Source organism: Vanacampus margaritifer, chromosome 5, assembly GCF_051991255.1.
Source record: "Vanacampus margaritifer isolate UIUO_Vmar chromosome 5, RoL_Vmar_1.0, whole genome shotgun sequence".
Taxonomy (NCBI): domain Eukaryota; kingdom Metazoa; phylum Chordata; class Actinopteri; order Syngnathiformes; family Syngnathidae; genus Vanacampus; species Vanacampus margaritifer.
Genome location: NC_135436.1, coordinates 28429484 through 28453159, shown reverse-complemented (window position 1 = coordinate 28453159; position 23676 = coordinate 28429484). Strand labels below are relative to the sequence as shown.

General features: G+C 41.1%; 2 protein-coding genes, 1 long non-coding RNA gene and 1 other non-coding gene across 6 annotated transcripts in view; 2 read left to right on the top strand and 2 right to left on the bottom strand.

Moving 5' to 3' along the window:
* The window catches only part of LOC144052017 (LHFPL tetraspan subfamily member 6 protein), a 58973-nt gene extending 48670 nt beyond the window's left edge, over positions 1 to 10303 (top strand). The window contains exons 3-4 of the mRNA XM_077565742.1: positions 5434 to 5532; positions 8562 to 10303. Of these exons, the coding sequence (XP_077421868.1) occupies positions 5434 to 5532; positions 8562 to 8680 (218 nt within the window). The 3' untranslated portion in view covers positions 8681 to 10303. The remainder of the gene's footprint in view (positions 1 to 5433; positions 5533 to 8561) is intronic.
* LOC144052018 (uncharacterized) lies at positions 3876 to 17218 on the bottom strand. Its single transcript, XR_013294096.1, has 3 exons — positions 16922 to 17218; positions 15862 to 16071; positions 3876 to 5549 (listed from the first exon to the last, which is right to left on the bottom strand). It is a non-coding gene; the product is annotated as an uncharacterized LOC144052018 (long non-coding RNA).
* A 1174-nt stretch (positions 17219 to 18392) lies between these two features.
* Positions 18393 to 18465, bottom strand: trnak-uuu (transfer RNA lysine (anticodon UUU)). The gene has a single exon. It is a non-coding gene; the product is annotated as a tRNA-Lys (tRNA).
* Positions 18466 to 18828: 363 nt separating this feature from the next.
* Positions 18829 to 23676, top strand: nek3 (NIMA related kinase 3). Of its 3 annotated transcripts, none has more exons than XM_077565740.1 (12): positions 18829 to 19140; positions 19222 to 19315; positions 19440 to 19537; positions 20133 to 20216; positions 20323 to 20390; positions 20469 to 20555; positions 21233 to 21287; positions 21486 to 21686; positions 21810 to 21912; positions 22510 to 22758; positions 23266 to 23357; positions 23483 to 23676. In XM_077565740.1, the coding sequence occupies exons 1-11, from the start codon at positions 19024 to 19026 to the stop codon at positions 23316 to 23318; spliced, it is 1209 nt and encodes a 402-aa protein (XP_077421866.1). In that variant the 5' UTR covers positions 18829 to 19023; the 3' UTR covers positions 23319 to 23357; positions 23483 to 23676. The 3 variants fall into 3 exon arrangements, with proteins under 3 accessions (XP_077421866.1, XP_077421865.1, XP_077421867.1); XM_077565739.1 differs by having other exon boundaries at positions 23234 to 23357; XM_077565741.1 differs by lacking the exon at positions 19222 to 19315 and having other exon boundaries at positions 19018 to 19140; positions 23234 to 23357.

Below are 23676 nucleotides of genomic sequence, written 5' to 3'. Positions count from 1 at the left end.
ACGCTTCAACGTGCACCTCACACTTTTTTATTTTACGCGCAAATCCTTCTTTTCAGCGCATCCTCACTCAGCCGCCGATCGCATGCGCGTCTCCGAAAACAGCGGCTCGGCCCGACAGTACGCTCGGCGCGGGCGTTGTAAGACTCAGCGAGCGGCGTGGGCTGATCGGAGCTGCCCGCGGGAATCGCAGCGGCGTTTGAAAAGGCGTCTCCACTTGAGGCCTGTGAAGGCTTCCCAACTGGAGCGAGATGAACACTTGCAACTTTGTGGGAACAATTCGGGGAAAGGACCTTTTCTGTTTCTAGCGCGCAAAGAAGCTTTATGACAGCAATGGCTGAATTTGTATGGAGTGAAAGAAGAAAATATATTCTACAGTGCAGACGTGGTTCACAAATGAACAAAAATAAATAATAATTAATCACCCGGCCACATTCCATCATCTTGTAAAAAGATGGGATGATGTGGGAACAGTTTCAGGAATGCCCTGTTCTGTTCCAAGGGCACATTTTGAGGACAAAGTCCATATTTTCACATCCTGTAGGTGGAACGACCCGATACTTTTGTCACCTTTGTGCATCTCGTCAGCTGAGGCAAATATCTTCTGTGTATTTTCAGACCGTGTCTTCTCTTCCCTATAGTTTTCTATTTGCTACCAAAATGGAGAATATCCCAAATGACTGCGATTTATTCAGGCACATTTCCAAATTCTCTGCAGCTTAGTGGCAAATCCTGACCTTGACAGGAATTTATCGTCTGGGTGCAAAGAACTGTTTGACTTCTTGAACTTGACAAAAAAAAAAAAAGAGCTGCGCTGTGAAAAGGAGACTTTTCTTTTAGGTAAAAAAAAAAAAAAAAAAAGTCCATCAATGACAATTAGTCAATTCCATACAGTTACGCATTTCGAAAGATCAATAGCTATTTCGTTAGAGTGATCGAGATTTTGTTTTGTTTGTTTACTTTGTGCGTTTGTTCATTTGCACGTTCGGTTGGTGAGATTTTTTGTTAAATCCGTCGATAGATATTTTGTTAGATCTGACTAACGGATCATTTGTGGATCTTCAAAGATATTGCCTGGATGCAAAGATGTTTCTCATTTCTTGACAACAAAAGGAACCAAGCTGTGAAAACGAGAGTTTACTTTAGGCAACAGTTAGTTAGTTTGAAAGATCAATAAGTTAGTTATTTCATTAAATCAATAAATCGCAGTTACTCATTTACATCAATAGATTTAATTGATTAGAGTAGATATATAGATTTCATTAGCTTGATCGATTAGCTGAATTAGTTTGTTCGTCAATTCATTGGTTAACTAGTTTGTTTATTAATTATTATATAATTAGTTAAGTGTGTTGGTTCGTTCCTTCGTTTGATGGTCAGTCAGTCAGTTACGTATAATTACTTTTTTAGATCGCACAATAGGTCGATCAACAGTTATCTTGTTAGATCTGAGTGATAACTGGTTCTGAAAATGGATAAGATGGATGAATGTTCGATTGAGAAAATGCTGAGCTTGAAAGATATTTTAAGTGCCTGCAAAGAAGTGTCTTTCTCTTTAACCAAAAAAAAAAAAAAAAGTAGGAGGCTGTGAAAATGAGACTTTTCCATCAGGTAACCTAATAAAAGAATGAGGAATCAAGAAGCCAGGATGAGACAATGAACTTCCCCCGTGAGTTGAAATGTGACATGAAAAAGTGAATCGATGGTGATGAAATGCGAGGCAAATGAAGAAAGATCAGCGCGTTAGGCGCATTCGAAAAGGGATTGAGTCCATTTATGGAAGTCCCACCCAGTTCAACAGAGCGAGCTTTTCAGAGAAGCCATTAACGCCGGAGATAGTCGCTCTGATAATGGAGATCAATTGAAACTCAATCTCGCAGGAACTTGTACAGCTTCTTGGGCGGTTAGCAGATGTGGGCCAGTCGCCGTGGCAACAGCAGCAAACAGTGGCGGGCGGGTAAATAAAGCCGTAAACAAACAAACAAACCTGTCCAGGACTCGCAGCACTTGACCTTCTCACAAAGTGGAAGGTATGTCCTGGGGGGGGGGGGGGGGCAAAGTGAAATATTTGGATTCAGAGGAAGCACCTCTGACTAGGCACTGGTGGAACACAAATACATTGAGAAATTGATTTTGTTATATCGAACTTACTGTGTAGATAGACGCTGTAGATTAGATTGGATTAGATAGATGGATAGAAACTAGCTAGTTAGCTACAATAGATAGGCTAGCTAGCTTCGATAGATAGATAGATAGATAGATAGATAGATAGATAAATAAAAGCTAGCTAGTTAGCTACAATAGCTAGGCTAGCTAGCGTCGATAGAATGAAAAAGATTGATAGATCGATAGATAGAAGCTAGCTAGTTAGCTACAATAGCTAGGCTAGCTAGCTCCGATAGATAGATAGATAGATAGATGCTAGCTAATTAGCTACAATAGCTAGGCTAGCTAGCGCCGATAGATAGATAGATAGATAGATAGATAGATAGATAGATAGAGAGAGAGATAGATAGAAGCTAGCTAATTAGCTACATTAGCTAGGTTAGCTAGCTCCGATAGATAGATAGATAGATAGATAGATAGATAGATAGATAGATGCTAGCTAATTAGCTACAATAGCTAGGTTAGCTAGCTGCGATAGATAGATAGATAGATATAAATAGATAGATGCTAGCTAATTAGCTACAATAGCTAGGCTAGCTAGCTCCGATAAATAGATAGATAGATAGATAGATAGATAGATAGAAGCTAGCTAATTAGCTACAATAGCTAGGCTAGCTAGCTCCGATAGATAGATAGATAGATAGATAGATAGATAGATAGATAGATAGAAGCTAGCTAATTAGCTACAATAGCTAGGTTAGCTAGATAGATAGATAGATAGATTTTGCATTTGGTTTGTTCAATAATGTGAAGTTTGTTAGTTTTTTTTCTTTGACAAAGTTGATTTGTTAGCTAATTTGTTGGTTAGCTGATTCAGTTAGACAACTCGTTCCCTTGTTCGATCATTACACAAAGATGAACTATCTTTAAAAGCGGATTCAGGAATTTTAGCTTATTTTGATTGTTTTGTGTCCTAATGGTATAGGTACAGTCCGGGAAGTGGTATGCTCGATACCAAACATCAGCTCTGGGATTTTTATTTTTATTTTATTTTTTAGGGGGTTTGGACTTGGAAGAGGTTTGTGGTCTAATAGGTGAAACTCTAGTTTATCTTTCTCCATGCAGATTTGTTTTCCCCAACCGATTTGCCTCTTGTCAGACCTCAACGCCTCTTCACGTGGCCTCGTCAAAACCAGGCAAGGGTAGCGCAGCCGCACCCTTTCCATTGTTTTGTGCACTGAAATCAAAGCCACTCTTGACTCTTTTGAAGAGAAAAAATATCCTCCTTACAGTATGCCAATGCCCCCCCACCCCCCGTCCCCCGTAAAGAAATTCAGTTGGATTACACGCGACCGTGTCTTTCCGCGTTGCACTTGAAAGGGAATCCGTGATATTGTTAAATATTAATCGTGAATACATTATCAGGCTGGCTGGCATTGCCTTTCACTTTTCTTTACGGTGGTACATTTTAATCAAAACACCATTTGATAATGTTATGTAACGACAACATCTCATGTGTGTGTGCACGTGTGTATTTGTGTGTGTGTGTGTGTGTTTGCACCCGGTTGGCTGCCTGCACAAGGATTTACATCCAATCCCCCGGCGTGTCACTTTTTCTGTGATGCTTGGCGCAACGTTAAAATTTGGGAAGTAGATGTGGTTAAGTTGTCACGGATGAGGAAAAAAATCCCTTGAACCTCTCTGATCCTGAGCTGGAATTACGTAAGTTTTTACTTCTTTTTTTTTTTTTTTTTTTTTTAAGATATATACTATGGGATCAAAAGCCGTACTTGGCAAGGGCCCAACAGTATCATTGACTCATTGACATTAAACAGGACAGGAAAGTTTGTGTATCTTGATGAATTCAGTTTGGTGTCATGCAGGCACAAACAAAGAAGAGTTTCACAACTACTGTAAACTATTTCGGAAGTATATTAGTCATTTGTCCGCCATTTTTCAGCTTTCAATTCACCACGCTGCCCGTCTGTGAACGTCTGTCGCGTCTGGAGGCAAGTTGTGTACACCGTCGAGCATTTGAACTGAAACACAAAGGCAACACGAAACAAGGGCGCAAGAATGTGCACTTCCACACACCTTCCCAGGAGGCTCGGAGAACCTCCCGGGATTTTGCTTCTCGCTCATTACAGGAAAACATTTTGAATTTATGAAGAAAATCCGCCAGCAAGTTCTTCCCTCCACACCTTGACTTGTGATTACAATAATCCGCAGCAAATTGGTGGTTCACTACTCACAAAACATTCAAATAAACCATCTAATTTTGTGTAATGAAAGCCTGCTAGCCTAATGCTAGCATATAATGTGAAACACCATAAACAACAACGCAAATTAGCATTAATGTTACTTAGATTAAAACCCTGAGCCTCAACACATACAGCATATAATAATAGCATATACTGTGTATTTATATGACAATTACTGGAGCTTAGTAGGCCACCTTCTCTGCCTCTTCTTCTTGTTCATAATTACGTTTCTTCTATTGCAGTACAGCTAGGCATGTTGTGGCAAAGCGTGGCACTGCACTGAAAGCGTACAACTTTATGTGTGTGTATTTATTTAAATCGAATCATCTGTAAACATTTATTTTGAATGGTTATGTCATAAAATGAATTATATATTTATATTATATAAATTATATAAGATCGTAGATTGTAGTATATTTATGGTTTGAGCTAATTAACGCCCCAAAACATATAAATGCGTTCTATTTGAAATATTATCATGGTCCCAAAAAACGTATTTATATGTTTTTTTAGTGTGTGTTTTTTTTTTAATGCTAGAGCATACAGAAGGCTGTGATGCAGCCTCTGAACTGAAGAGAACGCTTAAAACAATGACATTTATTACAAAAACGGCCAGCAGGTGGCAGCAGAGTATAAGAGCTAAACCAGGGCCATGTTGAAAAAAAAAAGCCGTTTTCCCCACAGTTTTAAACTGATTTGTGCATAATGATGAAACTTAGCCATATTCGAATGCTAATTGCTGGAAAACAGAAACAGATACCGATATACTTTTTTCCTGATGAAAGAAGAGATTCTTATCTTTCTTTTGGTAGGTTCCATGTTTTTATAGCAATAGAACACAATATTCTAATGGCCTTCCAAAATCAGTCAAAATCCAGTAAAACAGCCGGGAGCGAAGAGGGTTGCTTCAGTAAAAATGGCTGGGCGTGAATGACTTAATATAATCATTTATAAACATTTTGGGGTGTGTAAGTTTCGCTCTCCGCGGCAGGGCTCAGTCCGTTTCCGTCTACATTTTGAGCCCTTCCCGTGCATCACTAACCTGCTGTGGCCTCGTCCTGTTTTGTAGGCCTGCTCATCGGATCCGGCTGTGCGCTCTATCCGCTCGGGTGGGACAGTGAGGAAGTGCAACAGACGTGCAGCAACAGCTCGGACCAGTTTCAGCTTGGTGAGATGATGCAATCACTAAAAAAAAAAATAAAAAAATACACATAAACGGGTTTGTTTTTGCTTCAATTCTTATCTGAATTGAAGTTGTGTTTTATATGATAAAAAGTCGTGGAACTAATTAGAAAAACTACAGTAGCCTACTTTATGTCTTACAGTCTGGTGACAAGTTTTTTTTTAAATTACAATATTGCTTTAAAAATGTTGTAATTTTTTTTTTTATGTAACTCATCTACTCAACACAAATCACTGATTCAATATAAAACTTTCAAAGTTAAATAAAATTTTTAGCAATCAAGCAGACAGCAATGTAGAGCAACAGAACTTGTCGGGTCACTTGTTGCTAGGCAGAATTCAAGGGGCTCAAGTGAAACTGCGCTTTTTAGGCCAGTGACATTCTCGGCATAAATCAGCCACGCCCCCTTGGCTGTTTGAATGACATTTGAAGGTTATCGTACTTTGTCTGTTACTGTCTGATCAGCTTCTTTTTTTTTCTTTTAAAGTAATGCAATTAAAAGGAAAAAAAATTATGTACCACAATAAATAGGCTGTTGCTAAATGTTGAGCTTTTTCAATTACATTCTATCTTAAAAGTATTTTAAAAACTTTTTTTTTTTTAAATCATGATTCATTCTAAACTTCGAAAACCACATTTAATTTCTCATAAGAAATGAGTCATTATAAAAATTGAAAATGAATTTGAACAATTAGACAAAAGCGAAGCATATCAACAGAATTGGTCACTTGTTGCTAGACAGACTTCATAGGGGACTTAATAATAATAATCATCATAATAAATTGTATTTGTAATGCGCTTATTATTACTTCAGTATTTAAATTCAATTCGAAATGACTGCAAAATACTGGAGCTCTCAAAATGGAGGAGAGATCTTCACCTTGATATTTTAACAATCGCTATCAAAAGAGTCGATTTTTTTTCAAAAAGTGCAAACTGTCTGTATGTATCAAGTGATAGCGAAAGTGAAACATCCGATTGTGATGAAAATTTCACATATCTGACAAGCTTGTTAGCGCACTGTCATGACAAGTGTTGTTTGTCTGGTGCCAAAAGCTTCAGCTGTTTGTAACCTCACCAAGGTTGGAAATAACTTCAGCAGCATTTTTTTTTTTTTTTAACACCGTCACACAAGCGCTCGTTAGCACCGACGTTCTCCCACGGGAATTCCACGCATTGCACGAATCGGATTCAATCATTTATTAGTTTGCAGATGCTCGACAGTCATGGAAAGAAAGTTTGTCTTTTTTTAATAAGTCACAAAAAGGTACGCTGAGGTCGGCACGGCGGCGGTTCAAGCTGCACTAATGAGTGGAACGCCACAATTTAGCAGAAACTTACTGAGAAAATGTTCTTTTTCCGGAATAGGTTATGCAAAAAAGGGGTTGTTGTTTTCCGAATTGTTTGACTTTGGCTATCGATCTCTTCTCGTGTGATGTCATGGAAACATCAACCGGGCTTTTGTTTGTACGGGGGTACTCACAGGTTTACGTTTAAGGACTCGCACCCAAAATCTCCATTTGCCAATCGTGATAACCGTCATGGTGGAAAGGGATGGTGGACCCAAATACGGGGAAATGGGAATCAAAAGCAATGCGTGGGAGGAAGGTGAGCAGACAACCATGACTTGATGGGACGTGACTGGATTGGTCGCCATGACTGGACGGGACTAGACTGGTCGCCATGACGGGACTGGACTGGTCGCCATGACTGGACGACACTAGACTGGTCGCCATGACTGGACGGGGCGCGGGTAGACTGGTCGCCATGACTGGACGGGACTCGACTGGTCGCCATGACTGGGCGGGACTGGTCGTCATGACTGGGCAGGACTAGACTGGTCGCCATAACTGGACGGGACTAGACTGGTCAGCATGACTGGACGGGACGTGGGTAGACTGGTCGCCATGACTGGGCGGGGCGTGGGTAGACTGGTCGCCATGACTGAGCGGGGCGTGGGTAGACTGGTCGCCGTGACTGGGCGGGACGTGGGTAGACTGGTCGCCGTGACTGGACGGGGCGTGGGTAGACTGGTCGCCGTGACTGGGCGGGACGTGGGTAGACTGGTCGCCGTGACTGGACGGGGCGTGGGTAGACTGGTCGCCGTGACTGGACAGGACTAGACTGGTCGCCATGACTGGACGGGACTAGACTGGTCGCCATGACTGGACGGGACGAGGGTAGACTGGTCGCCATGACTGGACGGGACTAGACTGGTCGCCATGACTGGACAGGGCGTGGGTAGACTGGTCGCCATAACTGGGCGGGACGTGGGTAGACTGGTTGCCATGACTGGGCGGGACGTGGGTAGACTGGTCGCCGTGACTGGACAGGGCGTGGGTGGACTGGTCGCCATGACTGGACAGGGCGTGGGTAGACTGGTCGCCATGACTGGACGGGACGTGGGTAGACTGGTCGCCATGACTGGACGAGACGTGGGTAGACTGGTCGCCATGACTGGACGAGACGTGGGTAGACTGGTCTCCATGACTGGACGGGACGTGGGTAGACTGGTCGCCATGACTGGAATGCGCGTGACGTGACAGGACCTGATTTGCCTTGACTTGCTGTGAAGTGACTTGACTTGGCTGCGGCGACGGCGACTTGGCTTAGGAATTTCCACACATAACAGACAATGCGCCCACACCGACTGGACAAACACAACACACTAAACACACCAACACTAATGAGACACACCTGGGGAAGGGAAGACACACACAGGTGGACGTGGTTTGACATAACGAGACGATGGAAGAAACCAGGAACACGAGACAAAAAACACCAACCGCAGACCAAAACAACAAGAACACCCATAAGGAACAAATACCCAACAACCCCCACAGAATCGAAACATGACATTAACGTCAACGAATGACGATGAAACTGATTCGCATCTTACACGTTTCCGAGAAAACACGTCCTGGTCCAACAAATGACAAATCCAATGTTATCCGCTGTGCTGACGGTGTTTCTTCCTGCAGTCAACAGCTCACGGATCCAAATTTCCTTTGCAGGTTCCTGCCAGATCGGCTGGGCCTATTATTGCACGGGCGCCGGGGCGGCGGGCGCCATGCTGCTGTGCACCTGGTTGTCGTGTTTCGCCGGCAAGAAGCAGAAGCAGTATCCGTACTGAAGAAGGTGGGAGGAGCCAGGTGGGAGGAGCCAGGCCTGCCGAGCGGTTCTAATGACACCGCTACTACGGTGCACAGCGAGGGACAAACTGCAGGGACTCTTTCATAATGCAGCACACACACACGCAACACTGCTCAAAAAAAGGTCGGGATGCGGTGAACCTGGCATATTCTCCCTAATTTGTAGATTTGTTTTTTGTCTAATGGGGAAAAAGTGCTTTGCCGCCATGTTGTGGCATCTATTGGTATTATTTTGAGTGGGCACTGGTTACTTGCGGATGTTAACCCTTTGCAGCTGGGCCTGCTCCCGAATCCCTGTGAGCAGCGGTGGTTCACTGGATTCATCTTTTAGGTGAAATTTCAAGATGGATTTAAAATGCATAACATTTTCTTCAGAGTCTAAACTTTTCACTTGTTGTTTTGATTTTTACTCTCCACACTTTGCCGTGTAACAACTCAACAAAATAATATTTTCTATTTACAGCGTTCAAATTTCAACTTGCTTCAAAAATTCACGCCTTCCGGAGTATTTATCGTCTGATTTCGCATTACTTACAGTATTCGCACAATTTAACGTTAAATATCCACTTTTTTTTTTTTAATCAACATTCATTTTCAATTCATTTTCGTACTGTCGTAATTTCCTGGGTTCAAACCCCGCTTGGACCACATTTGAGTACTTGAGTCATTTATCTTTCAATTGACTTCATAATCACACGCATTCAAGCTAACAGCATTCCCACGCAATTTCACTCAATTGCAGTTCTCGCACAGAAAGGAGGCGAACAGCAAAATTGCAGAGGTCAGAATGTAGGAAAATTCTCCCAAACCTGCAGACGATGCGCAGGCCAGAATTTATTTTTCAAGGATTTTACTGATCATTTGAAGTGAGAAGTTCCCGATGTCAGGAAAGTGTGACATCTTAGTTGCTGGACGATCTCTTTGTTCTGGAGGGAAGGACATAAAGGCGGCTCATTTTTGGAGGAAGTGACCGATGCTCAGTCGTCAAATGGAAGAGTCTCAGGTACTTTTAACAACAGCACAGCAGGACGAATATCCATTCATGGATGGAATTCCTGTTATGAATTTTGCCATTCGGAAGAGTTGGACATCCCAAAAATGTGGACAAGTTCACTTGTAAAAGTTTATAGCACATTTGAGGTTCATCCTGAAATTTCACCCCGAGATCAAAATTCCCAACTTTTTGAGAGCAGTGTATGAATACACACGGTTTTGAAAATCTTCTCTTAATGTGTGGACCAACCTTGTTTGTAATGCTTTATTGAACAACTTCTCTTTCTCTTCCCACCTATTGATGTGTTTGTGTCCTGTGATGAAGACTTAAGTAATAATAATAATAATAATAATATCGCAAACTTCATTGTAACGTGAAGTGTTCTTGTATCTTCATTGCCTTAAACAGCAACCCCTGAAATGCAATAATCCCCCCCCCCCGACAAGCTTCTCCAGCCCCCCCCAAAAAAGAAGGATGCATACCTTATATGTTGTGTATGATCGTGTATTTTTTATCATAATCGCACGTTTTGTTTTGTTTTGTTTTGTTTTGTTTTGTATTCACGCCTCAAATTATTCTGTTTTTGTAAATAAATGTTTATGGGAAAACATTGTGTCGCATGCTTTGTGAGAGCTTGCATTCCTAAAAAGCTTTTTCCCATGACCTCCTGATCCTCTTCAGCACCCGTGGGAGAAAGCCCCCGCACCCCCGCAACTAAACCCCCCCCCCCCCATCCTCTTTCCAATCGATAATGAGGATAAGGACAGGCGGCGCGCTCGGAATAACTTTTATCGACGTGCTGGATCCTGCGACCTTCACTCCGATTTATTTGCCTTTTGATCAGCAGGATCCAGACGAAGCGCCCTGGAGCGCCACGCCGATTGACCTGCGTTCCGATTGGGTGATGCTCTCAGGCTATTTTTAGACACGTGTCCACACTTCGGAGATCTCGGTGCACAGTCAGCTCATTTACATCTGCTTAGCATGCGTGTTTCCTCACAATGAGTGGCAATTCCCTAGCCCCCCCCCCACCCCCACCCCCACCCAAATAATGCTGATCCCACCTTCCCCTCCCCCCACCCATGCTTCATTTGTGCTTGTAAACATGGCTATAAGAAATTATAACATATTGTTACACTTGAATTGTTTAGATAAGTGTCAAATTTGGGGCTTTTGGCTTTTTATCAATATGAATATCAAATATTAAGCATATGGAGAAAAAAAAATCACTGAGTAAACTGAAATTGCACCCAATTGTCCAAAACATGTTGAAGTTCAAAATGGCACCATCCAAAATTTCAAAATTATTATTGCCGTTATTATATGTGGGAAAGAATTTTTTATACTACGCATGAGTAAAAATGTCCAAATTTTGGCCCATTGACTCCCATTATAAATCATAATTTTTCATGTTTTTTTTTGACATAGCTTGATGTGTTATAGTGCTTTTCTCACGATTACTCAGTTTAACCCTTCACTGGGGCATCAACTAAACAGAGATTTTTTTTATTTTATTTTTTTACTTCAACCTCAAAATCCCAACACCAATTGAATATAGAATGTGTACCACTAAATTTCATAGGGAATAAAGTGGAAAAAAACACCTTTTAAAAAAGATACCAGAGTCATACTTTTTAGGCAATAAAAGTTGTAAACTTACAACATGAGAATAAAGTTATATTTTTCCCAGGTTAAAAACACAATGTAATGAACCAGATGTTGTCGATTCTCCCCCTGGAACGCATATCGTATATTCTAAGTTTAACATTTCAGTTATTTGGAAATTTCAGAAAAAAATATTTATCATAGAAAACTCTAGGGAGCTATGATATTTACGTAAGTTTTTATTTAGTTTTTAAGACATACTTCCCTGAAGTTTTTTGTTAGAATTTTAAAACATAGATATCTAAGATTTAAAAATAAATAAACAAATAATAAAAAAATAAAAAATAAAATCTACATTTTGCACATCTGAAAAGTTGTTCAGTAAACAATTGCTTTAAGGCATTTCAACAAAGTTAAGCGTTGGAATTTGTATTTTAAAATATTTTACTGAAATTGAATATCGGCTCCAAATATCTATTATCGGTCTCCTTGGCTAGTAATAATCGGTATTGGCCCTGAAAAAAACATATCAGTCTACTTCGAAATAAAATGATTGTATTTATGCAGGCGTGGTGAATTTAGGTGATACGTGACAATCATATCAGATTCATTTTACACTTGAGGAGTGAGCAGGCACTCAAGAGACACCAACTATTTATATACGGTACAAGCAATTAACGTCATCTTTCCCTAATATGTCCCATTTTAAATCCTCATGCGGTGTCTAAAAACACAAGGTAGAGGCGAGAACAGCTGCTCAGCGGAGAATGGAAATCGAGGGCAGGGTGTCATCTTTGGGCTACACTTGAAATGCGGTTAACTCATCTGGGCTGCGCTTGGTCAAAGCCCATTTTTATAGAAAAAAAAAATAATGAAAAGCACGTGAAGTGAGACACGACATCTGCTTCGCTTTAAAACGGTGAGTCAAGCAGTCAAAAGAGTCATCCAATAAACAGGCGACACCTTGGACTGACCACTTGCCAGTGGCCCGTTTTACACCACCTGTAAAAAGCTGCCATTTTAATGCCCCCCCACCCCCCGTCATTGTTCTGTAAAATCAGCAATGGAATGTGTGGGGGGAAGTTGAGCATGCGTGTCAACAATATAATATTGAAACAGGTGTGAAGTCTTAAGACAGAAATAGTGCTGCTAATGTTGTACGTTAGCATTAGCATTTAGTCGATTCGAGTTTCAGCAGAGCCGTTTGTGAATTCTTTCTTGTTATGTTTTTTTTCCCCCAACAGGACTACATGGAGATAATGATTACCCCCAGCTAGTCTTTGTGCTCCTTTGACACCAGGCGGCGCGAACATATTGCATTATTTATACGGCTGCGGTTTCCGGCGGCATGAGGAGCCATTAAAGCGATCGTGAAAGCCTGCGTGGGGGCTACCGAGAATTCTGACGTCTGATGCTTTGAGCTGCAGAATCAGGGTCAGAATCATACCATGTTCACGTTCTCTGGTCTGAACTTGTTGATGGGCTTATTAAACTAATTGGTCATTTTCTCCCCCGGTTCGGATTGAGGTTGGCGTGGGTTCCCAATGCGACTAAAGTGATGCTAATTGGAATCAATTGAATAATGCTGCATTTGAGGGAAATGGCGAGTCAGACTTTTCTAGACTTCAAGTCAGGAAGTGTGTACGGGAACTCGGAAATCCCACTTGCAAAGTCAGAAGGAAAAAAAAAGTACCCCGACTTCACCGACCAACAATAGTCAGGTTTCCATCCAATTGTTTTGAATTTTTGAAGCAAATGTACTGAAAATGCGCAAAACGGACGTGTGACTTCTGCCCGTTTCCATCTGTGGGACCTGTAGGTGGCGCTGTACACCATAGAGATGTGATCCACCAATAATTTAAAAAAAAAGAAGACCAGGAAGCGATTGCGCCATGCGATGACGTCGTATGAGTTGTCTTTTGTAATTCTTAATAAACCTAACCCTGTTTTCCATCTAAAATTGCATTAATATTCGCATATTTAATTAATAAATATCAGCTATACCAGTGAATTTGGCACCAGGGACATCATTCTCGGACAGAATTAGTAGATTTAGCGCAGTAGACATCTCGCTAGTAGACTCTTTACATGCGTCTCGCGTGACTGGCCGGCCGAGTTTGACCCCCTCGCTAGACTCATGAATATTCATCAAGTGTGGTGACGTATATCTTGCGGTACCCCATTGTGGAAGGAGGACCAAAATATGCTAACTATCTCTTAACTTGAGTTATTTTATTCCTAATTATTTTTTTCAAATTTGGATTTTTTTTTTTTAAGAAAAATTATTAAATTAGGGGCGTCAGGCGACTACCATTTTTAATCGTAATTAATCGCACGACTTCACTACTTAACTCACAAGGAATCATACATTTTATATCTGTTCCAATACAATAAAAAAAAAAAAAATTCTAGGTTTTCAAACTCTTGTTAACAAAAGTGGGGAAAAATGTTAAACTAATAAAAATAGTTCAAATGAATTTTAGTATCTAAGTTGATGTGTCGAATCTGTTGCTCTTCTTCATTCACTAAATTTGCCTGAAAAGTGCTAGCTTCTAATTGGCTGGTGTTAGTCAGCTGATAGGGAATCAGGAAGTGTTGTCGCTCTAGCTGCCTTGTATGACGAATAAAGTTTAAATGAATCCTGCCTTTTCATTTTATAAACAGTGTCCCATTAACCACCAACAAGTCCTCACACGATGAGACTATAGCTACGCTACGTGTATTTCTCGTACGTTTCTGAGTATTTTTTTTGCAAATTTGTCACTTTTTTATTTCACTTTATAAAGTGGAAAATTTGCGAGTTTTTTTTTTTCACTCTAAAAAAATATATATTTACATGTGGCTGTAATACGCCGTCGGAGAAATGTCTAATTCATTTTGGTGGAATTGGTTAAGATGCATTTTTCCATGGGATGCGAGTTTGGGAGCTCAGGTTGGGCAAAGCGCAACGATACATTTTCATGCAGGGCTGCAAAAAAACTGGTGAGTTTGACGGCAGTTGGCAAAAGTAATAAACGCAACAATTCCGAGGGGGGGCTGGTGTTCGGGTCCTAATCACAACTGCTAGCAGCAACAAACTGGCCCCCGCGCTCCCACCAGGAGGAGGATTTATGTCTTGTGTTATTGCAAGTACGCATTCCTGACATTAAGGGGTGCCTGCGGATCTCTCGGAGCTTCATCACACGTTTTGTTCCAGCCTGGAATTTGTGCGGACTTATTGTAGTTCCGCGTTAGCAAGTCATCCACGCATGACGGTGACGTCTAAAACGGTTTGGAATTTTGCATCAACCATCTGTCTAGTTTATGTGGTTCTAAATGAGCAGCAATTAGTAAAGTTTGTCGTTGAAGGATTCCTGTCGGAGAAAAAAAAACATCAAATGGCCGTTTTTGAGACTTTGAGACAGTTGAAGTGTTAATAAATTTGCTCTCCAGCAATTTTCATCCATTTCAGTTGGTTAACAATTTGTAAGAAGAAGATACAACTTGAGGACTGACGAATAGTATCAATTTGTGGGGAAAAAAAATGATGAAAATGGCCATCGACACTATTCGACGTACTCGGGTTTATCCTCACTAAAATCTCTGTTGAATTCAAATTGTTTTCTCAAGCAATAAACATTACGAAGAAATGATATTTTGAGAGAGGCTGCCGGTCTTTTTTTTTTTTTTTAGCCTGCTGCTACTCAAATTCAGCTCAAAATAATGACAGCAGCTGTCAAACGTTTGCGCCTTAAGAGCTGGATTCGTCAATATTACTCGTACGATTATACGACGTGGGTCGCCTCTAAGGTTATTTTGCTTGTACGTTCACGGTAATCAATCATTCTCGGGGGCAGGAAACATAATGTGGACCGCAACTTTTCTCCTCCGCAGGAACCAAGGATGCAAATATGGGGCTTGATGATGTGTCCATAACAACATAGACTCAAAGTGTAGTTTATGAACTGCTGCCTCCACGAGTTAAAATGCTTACGGTGAAAGCTTTGTTTTGTTTGTTTGTTTGTTTGTTTGTTTTCTGCGGATGTTGTGGTGTTACAATCCTTTAAGCAACAGATATTTGAACAACTATACAATACTCACAAGTCATATATTCGTTATCTTCCGCAGAGGTGGCAAATCCAGGTCCAGAAAGTAAAAACCCTGCCAGTTTGGCTTTAGCCCCTGATGCTAGCTAGCTAGCTAGCTCCCTAGCAGGTAAACCGGCACCAAGGGGGCTAGTTAGGGAGCTAGCTAGCTAGCACCCGGGACTAAAGCCAAACTGTGGCAGGGTTTTTAACTTTCTGGACGTGGATTTGCCAATTCTTTATCTAACACTACTGCAGCTTCCCGAGCAGTTGAGACCATCTTCTTTGTGTATATATAAATATGTCTATACTCTACTACCCCCTGGTGGTCATGTCAACATTTAATTATGATACTACTGTATGTTTGTGTTTATAACATTTTTGTTTGTTTTTTATCTTTTGGGGGCGGGGCATAAATGACTTTCTTTTTCAGATAATCGTTCAGGGCTTGGTCCTTAAATCTACCCGTGGTGGTCACGGTAACAAAAGCTGGACTCACCACACGGGGCCTGCAAGAGGGCTGACTGCCGGGTGACCTTTGAGGAAAACATGTCCTGAATATTAAGACAGCAGGGGTGACATGGCTCAGATGGTAGAGTGGTCGTCTCGCAACTTGACGGTTTTGGGTTCCATCTTCAGCTCTTGCGACCGTGTCGAAGTGCCCTTGAGCAAGATGCTAAGCCCCTGGTTGCTCCTGATGCTGTGTCATCTATAGGTGAATGAGTTGACAGCGTTAAAATGTTTTGACTACCTTGGAAGTAGAACAGTGTTATAGCTTAAAAAAATCCCAATATGTCTGCTTTAGAGCAAAGAACAGAAACAAGCTGTGTTCAACCTTTGAAGCATAAAATGATAAGAAGCAGCCGCAAAGATAATGAATCGAATTATTACCGGGAGGATGAACAGGTGTTGTTGGGTCACGGGAAAGCCATAAAAGTGCCGCCTTTTATTGCTCAAATGAATCTTGGAAGTCGAGATTGGAAGTTTGGATCCGGTCACTAAGTGTCATTCACGACACATTAAGCGGCTTCACTGATGTGTTGGGATAATGAGTTTCGCCTTGTTTCACTTTGCCCATCTATTCTTTACGAATCGCTGACTAAACAGGGAATACGGCCAACAATTAAAAAGTCCTCTAATTACTTGTAAGTCCTAAACACAAACCTCTTGTTTGGCTTCCACCGAACTGTTCTTTCTTCCTTATTTATCTGGAAATTAACAGCCTTTTATAAAAGTTTTTGTAGAAATTATGTTAGTCATAACATTTGAGATCATGGAATGGCGGGCATAGATTAAAAGAGTGGTTCTCAAACTTTTGGGGTTCAAGGTCACCCTCATAAACAATCATAATCCTATAAAATGAAACATATGCAACTAACGCGCACCATTTTACTAAATGTATAATGTGATGTACACAAGACTCTATACTTCTATTACAGTAAAAATACAGTGGAACCTCGGAGTTTGAACGTCTCGGAACTCGTACAATTTGGACTTAAATAAGTAAAAAATGCGTCGGAGTTTGAACACCCAAGCAAAGCAAGCTAAGCCGAACATACCTTGAAAACGGGTAGCCGATCGAAGCCGAGCGAAGCCGAGCGAAGCCGAGCAATTCCGAATGCTCACGTTGCGGTGGTTGAGACGATGCACTGCTCATTTCCAGTCAGATCGTGAATACTCCAGGAGGTGCTCCGTAATCGCGAGTGCATTTTGATTTTTCCACGACAATTTTCTTCGCCATGGGCCCAAAGAAAGACAACAGTGCCAGTGGCAGCAAAGAAAAACATACAGTGCTACAAACCACAGTGGAAGTAGGAAGGCGATAATCGCGCAGTTGTAACTACCGTAACTACTTTTCTGTAAAGACTGGCACGAGGACCCCCCCCCCCCCCCCCCAGCTGTTCAACACCGTGCCTGACGTTAAACAACGCACGCAAGGACCTCTTAGTAGTCTAACAATATGCCCAATGTAAAATACACAAATTCAACACTGAACTAAAGCTAGCATTAACTTAGCATTTTTCATCCACTGATGCCATCACACCACAACAGGTAAGGTAAGGTATTTTTATTGTTTAAATACTGTACTGTACTGTAAATGTAAACAAAAAAACAAATATAAATTAAAATGGGAATTTTCTGTTTTGGGAGTTTGGGAACGGATTAATTGCATTTACATTATTTCCTATGGGAAAAAATGTTCACTTCGCAGGAACGAATTATGTTCAAACTCTGAGGTACCACTGCACTGCCTTCTGCAAGCTACCCAGCTGTGTTGAGTCGCCACGACGTTGCTGCACGTGATCAATTGTCTATATGTCAGCCGCAAAACGGTCTACGTCAGCCAATTAGAGCCATTTCGTTCCATTGTCATTAGCCAATCAAACTGCCTCCTTGTCCATTGTCATTAGCCAACCAAAATGCTTTCGTTCCATTGTTGTTCGCCAGCGGAAGCTGGACGGCGGCTATCTGATCACTCCCATTTCGCAAGCAGACTACTCTATAAACTTTACATATACGTACAGGTTAGACATATACAGCTCGTAGGCTCTTAGTATATAAATAATGCTGTTTCTACTAAGTACCGTCTCAAAGATTCTCCAATTTTGATGCTGTAAATGTATAGGATCAAATGCCAAGAAGCGTCTCTTGGGAGTGGCAATATGGCGGCCTTGCGGCATCGAAGCGAAGCAACTTCCGAAGCGAACATAAAGGTAAAACTAAATACAGTAAATTTCAAATGTTCTACTTTTACTAAGTTTTGTATGACCAAATATACATTGCATTGCGCATATTTTTTAAAATAAATTTCATTAAATATTTTTTTTTTTATACATTTTATTTTTATTCAGCAAACAACCTACATCAATCCATTAAAGAGTTGAAATTAAAAGCTGTGGTTTGACACTGTGTTAATAGATGTTCGACAGTATCATCCTTAATTACAGTATTGTTTAGCTTATATGTATGTACTCATGGTTTTACAGACTGTTTTTATATAAGACACAAAAAAAGAAAAGGAAAAGAAACCGCCCGAACAGGGACTTGAACCCTGGACCCTCAGATTAAAAGTCTGATGCTCTACCGACTGAGCTATCCGGGCTCTGACATTCACCGTGGCAAAACAGTTTATAACATCGTACTGTATAATGACGCTAGTAAAAAGTTATGCATAAAATATGACTAATTTATCAATAAAATACGAATTTTACTTACATGTAAATAGCTGTCCCTCGTTTACAAAATTACCACTACTGACAAACGCAATCGCTCTTACGACACTACTTTGATATACTGTACTTTCTTTTTGCGTAGTTGCACTACCTCTCTCTATGATTATATATAATTTATTATTACTTACTTATGTGGTCATTAATTTGACAAATGCGAGATTTTTTGTTTAAATATAGAGTTGTAAAAATTAGAACGACACAAACTATATATCAAATGTTACACTCTTCCGCCATCTTGAGGCCGGGCGGTGAAAGCGCCACGTCACGAATGATGTCATCCACAATACGGAAGTAGCCACGAGCTGCGCTGAATAACAAATAACAACGCTTATAATCAATCATCGCTTGGGTATACCTATATAATACAAAGCGCGTTTATCATCTGCAGCGAATTCATTAAATGCTGTGTTTCATCTTTCTTTACGTCTATGGAGAGGTATTCAGTGCACAAGATCATCGGTGAGGGGTCTTTCGGTCGGGCTTTGTTAGTCCAGTGTAAAAACACTCAGGAGAAGTATGTGCTCAAAGAAATACAGTTGCCAAAGGTAAACAAAACATGTGTAAAATAATCATCTTTTTTTTAATGGGAAAAAATTATATCTGTAGCTTCTGTTAAATGTGTGCAGAGTGCATCCAGACAAGAGAAATCAAAAAATGAAGCTGTCCTGTTGTCCACCATGAAGCATGACAATATTGTGGCTTTTCACGAGACATTTGAGGGTAGCTTCCTATTGTTACATGTTTGTTGCATGCTTTATTATTTATTCCGGCATTACTTGAAGGTAACATACCCTCACGTTGACATTTTGTGTGTGCGTGCTCCATGTGACGCGTGTTTGTGCAGATGATGATCTCTTGTGTATTGTGATGGAGTACTGCCGCGGAGGAGACATGCTCCACAGGATCCGTCAACAAAAGAGCAAGCAGTTTTGCATTGATGATGTAGGTCTCATTAAGTTCAATACAGTGAACCCTCGCTTTTAAGCAAGGGTGGGGGGGGGGGGGGACAAAGCCCTGACGTGAATAGCAAAAAAATGATGATCCCAAAACACAAATACTTGAAACGCGTCTTACAACATTGCTGTTAAAAAGAAAATGGCCTAAAGATAATTTAATTTCAAAATAATGCACTGGAAATACATTTAAAAACCGTAAAGATTACTGTTTTTCAAAGGTGGCGAATCCAGGTCCAGAGAGTAAAATCCCTGCCACAGTTTTGCTTTAGGCCCCTCGATGCCAGCTAGCTATCTAGCTAGCTCCCTAGCAGTTCAATGAGCACCATGAGAGCTAGCTAAGGAGCTAGCTAGCTGGCACCTGAAAGTTAAAAACCCTGCCACAGTTTGGCTTTAGCTAGCTAGCATCAGGGGCTAAAGACAAACTGTGGCAGAGATTTTTACTTTCTGGACCTGGATTTGCTACCTCTGCTACTTTTCTATTAGGCATTTTATTACATTTTTGACTCAGAAACCTGCAACTGGTGAATCAGTTCATTGTTGAGCTTTTTTTTTTTTTTTTAATTCATCTTTTTCCCTTTTAGATCTTGAAATGGTTTGCTCAGATGTGTGCCGGTGCTAAACATATCCACGATAAGCGTGTTTTGCACCGAGATCTCAAGTCCAAGGTACCTTTTCTTTTTTAACACATTAGTAGAAGCGCCAAATTCAGAATGAATCAAACAAAGAAACACTAGCACAATGTAACGAAATTCGTCATGTGTCTTTTTCCAGAACATTTTCCTGACAGATGACGGCACAGTCAAGCTTGGTGACTTTGGCTCGGCTTGCGTCCTTAACAGGTAACGTTGCTTACGAACGACAAAGTCATCTGCAGTAGAATTCCAGACTAAGCGCAATTTCCATTGTTCGCACCGCAGCTCAAAGGCGTACGCTCATTCATATGTCGGGACGCCGTATTATGTCGCTCCAGAGATCTGGGACAACAAACCGTACAACAATAAGAGGTAAGGTAACGGTCATTTGACTCCATAATAATAATGTTCACTGTCTCTCAAGATTTTTATACCGCCTTAAAAAAATACTTAAGTGATAAAAAACAAAAAAACAATGGGTATTCTTTACTTTTAAATTATTTAGTATTAACTCTTTGACTGCCAGACGTTTTCAGAAAAGGGATGCCATGGGTGCCAGCCGATTTAAGCATTTTTGACTGATCTTTCAAGGTCCACAGAAAATTATGTGTTTGGACTATGGAAACACACATACTACCAAATGAAAGATTGGACTCTCATCTTTCATCAGAAAAAAAAAGTTTGTTTCTACCTTATTCCGTTTTTCAGTAATCAACAATAGAAAATGGTTAGTTTCACCTCTGTTTTGAAAAAAACGTATTTTAACGTCTTTGGCACTCCATAGGATTTTACTAAACGTTATTTAACGTTTTTGGCAGTCACACATTTAAATATGGGAAAATAAAAAAATGTTTAAATAATTAATTATTAAACTGTACTTGACAAACATACTGTACTGGATTTTAAAAAACGGTTAAGCCACTATAACATTATGCATTATTTGAACAGTTAATCTAGTGATTCTGTCATGTACCACTAGAGGGAGCCTGCATGCCACACTTTGAGAATCACTGAAAATGAGTTAGTTTGTTTTTTGGTGTATTTTACAGTGACGTGTGGTCTCTGGGCTGTGTCCTCTATGAACTGTGCACCTTGCGACACCCGGTAACTCCTTTTTCATGTCAACTTCCTGTTTTGTTTTTCGTCTGGATGGGGAACCGTAGCATGTTGGCGTTTAGGTATTTGCTGTTTGTGTTATTTTGTCAAACTGACTTGACGCTACACTTGTTTGGTCGAATTTTGTGAAGACGTCATTAGGGCTGTGCAATTCAAACAAAACAAACTCACCCGACCAGTGTTCAGTTCCAGGCGCCCAGCTGGAAGAGTCTGATCCTGAAAGTGTGCCGCGGGGCGTACCCCCCGCTGCCCGGGCACCTGCCCCACGAGCTACGGCTTCTGCTCAAGCAGATGTTCAAGACGGACCCTCGGGACCGGCCGTCCCTGCGCACCATCCTGACCTCTCACCGCGCCTCCAGACTGCTGCGAGCGCATCTGTCCTCCCAGGTAGCGTCCCGCGGTTTGGCGTCATGTCACGACGGGCCGCCGTAACCCGTGACACCGCGCTGTTAGTTCAGATGGTCGCGCGGCTGAAGTTTAATTTTTTTTTATTTTTTTTTAATGCGACAGGCAATCGAGGCGGAAAAACAGGAGAGGAGGAGGAATCCGGAGGAGGGGAAGATGTTTCAACATTTGGAGGAGAAGAGCTTGATCCGAACCAGGACAATGGAAGGTTAGCATTAGGGATGTTCGATACCACTTTTTTTTTAGACCGATACTCAAATCTTCAGTACTCACTGATACCGAATACTTATGATACATTAAATTTCCCCCCAAAACCAATGACGGATAATAAATAAATAAAAAAGACATAACCGCACTACAGCAAATTTCCTTAAAATTGAATGAAATTAATGGCAATTATATTTTTTTCAATTTGCTCATAAAAGTCCTTTTGCATAGAGCACACAATAAACAATGTTTCGTGTGTGCTGTTTAATTATATCTTGTTTTGAAATCCATGCTTTTAATTTGTAAGGCTGCTCTGTATTTCTGTTTCCTGTTTCACGATCTCCGTTCGTCATTCATCTCTTTTAGTATACATCAAACCTAAAGGGAAACGAAAAAGCCACATTACAAATAGAACTACAGTTCAGTGGCTGCATCAAAGCCTTCAGAATGCTCTAGCCTAAAAATAAAAACAACATATAAATACCTCTTTGGGACACTAAAACATTTTAAATAGAACGTATTTATACGTTTTTGGGAGCAAATGGGTTAAAGACCATTCAATCTAATTGATCTAATGGGACAATGTGCCTTACCGCAGATGCGGAGGTTCACGGCGAAGAAGAAGGTGCGCCCCTCCCTCGAAGGCGGTGGGCCGAACCCTCCGAGACGACGCTGCAGATGTTGGCCGACGCCAGCCTCCTGTCGTCCGGTGACATCACCACGCGTGTCCCCGAAGAGGGCCGGCGGCGGAAAAGATGGCGGCGAGAGCCTCCAGAGAAGCTGCTGAGTCTGCTGGGGAAAGCCGAGCTGAGTCCAACCTTCAGCACCTTCGTGATCCACAGAGAAGGTTCGTCACTCAGCAAAACCTCAAAATGCACCGGGGGCATGCTGTGCACCTCCAACCCTCTAGGGGGCACTATTCGTTTTTTATTTTGGACACCTGCAGCTCCATCTGGAAGAGTTCGGGTTCAGATTAGGATTTTAAAACAGTTAAGATTTTAAATTGAGGTTTCAAGCATGGATTAGAGGTTCAAAGTAGGGTTTTAAAAATGGATTCGGGTTCAAAGTAGGGTTTGGTAGAGTTTCAAGACAGCATTAAGGTTTCAAATCAGGCATGGATTGGCAATTCAAAAGGTTTAAAGTTTAAAACATGGGTTAGGTTTGAAATTTCGAAGTTGGGTTTGAAAAACAAATTGAATTGGAAAACAAAAACTACCCAAAAATCAGCATTGGTTGGTTATAATTTGTCACAACTCTAAAACAATTTTACACTTTTAAGGATTTTTGTCCGATATGCGAGCAAGATGTCTATTTTTGATCAGGCGGCAATCCTCTGGTGGGTCCCCTCTCCCAGCCTGGGGCCGACGACACAGATGGCCCCGAACAGGAAGTCGACCCGGACGGTGACGACGAGCGCATACGGCCGCGCTCGGATGACGACGACACGTAAGCGTTTTTATCGCTCCTATGATGTCATGTGGCCATAATATTAGGTACACATGCACCAAGAGGCGAATGTGACCTGATAAGACACGATCGGGCTCAGGACGTGTTCTCAATTTCGCCCGCAGGGATTTTGAAGAAGAACCTCCGTTTGACTGGATGGGCCAATTGGAGGAGATGCTGCAGATGTGAATGAAATTGTCATCTTTTGTATTTAATAAAAATGTTATGTAGAGTATTAGTCATTTATTACGAAATGAAGTGTGAGGAGGTGTAACACATTTTTGTCCATAAACAAATCAAATAAAACATTATTCATTCA

Coding starts and splice junctions, on each gene's coding strand:
- nek3 (XM_077565739.1), top strand. CDS start 19,024: ATGGAGAGGTATTCAGTGCACAAGATCATCGGTGAGGGGTCTTTCGGT. Junction 19,141..19,221: donor AAGAAATACAGTTGCCAAAG/GTAAACAAAACA, acceptor AAATGTGTGCAG/AGTGCATCCAGACAAGAGAA. Junction 20,391..20,468: donor TCGGCTTGCGTCCTTAACAG/GTAACGTTGCTT, acceptor TTCGCACCGCAG/CTCAAAGGCGTACGCTCATT.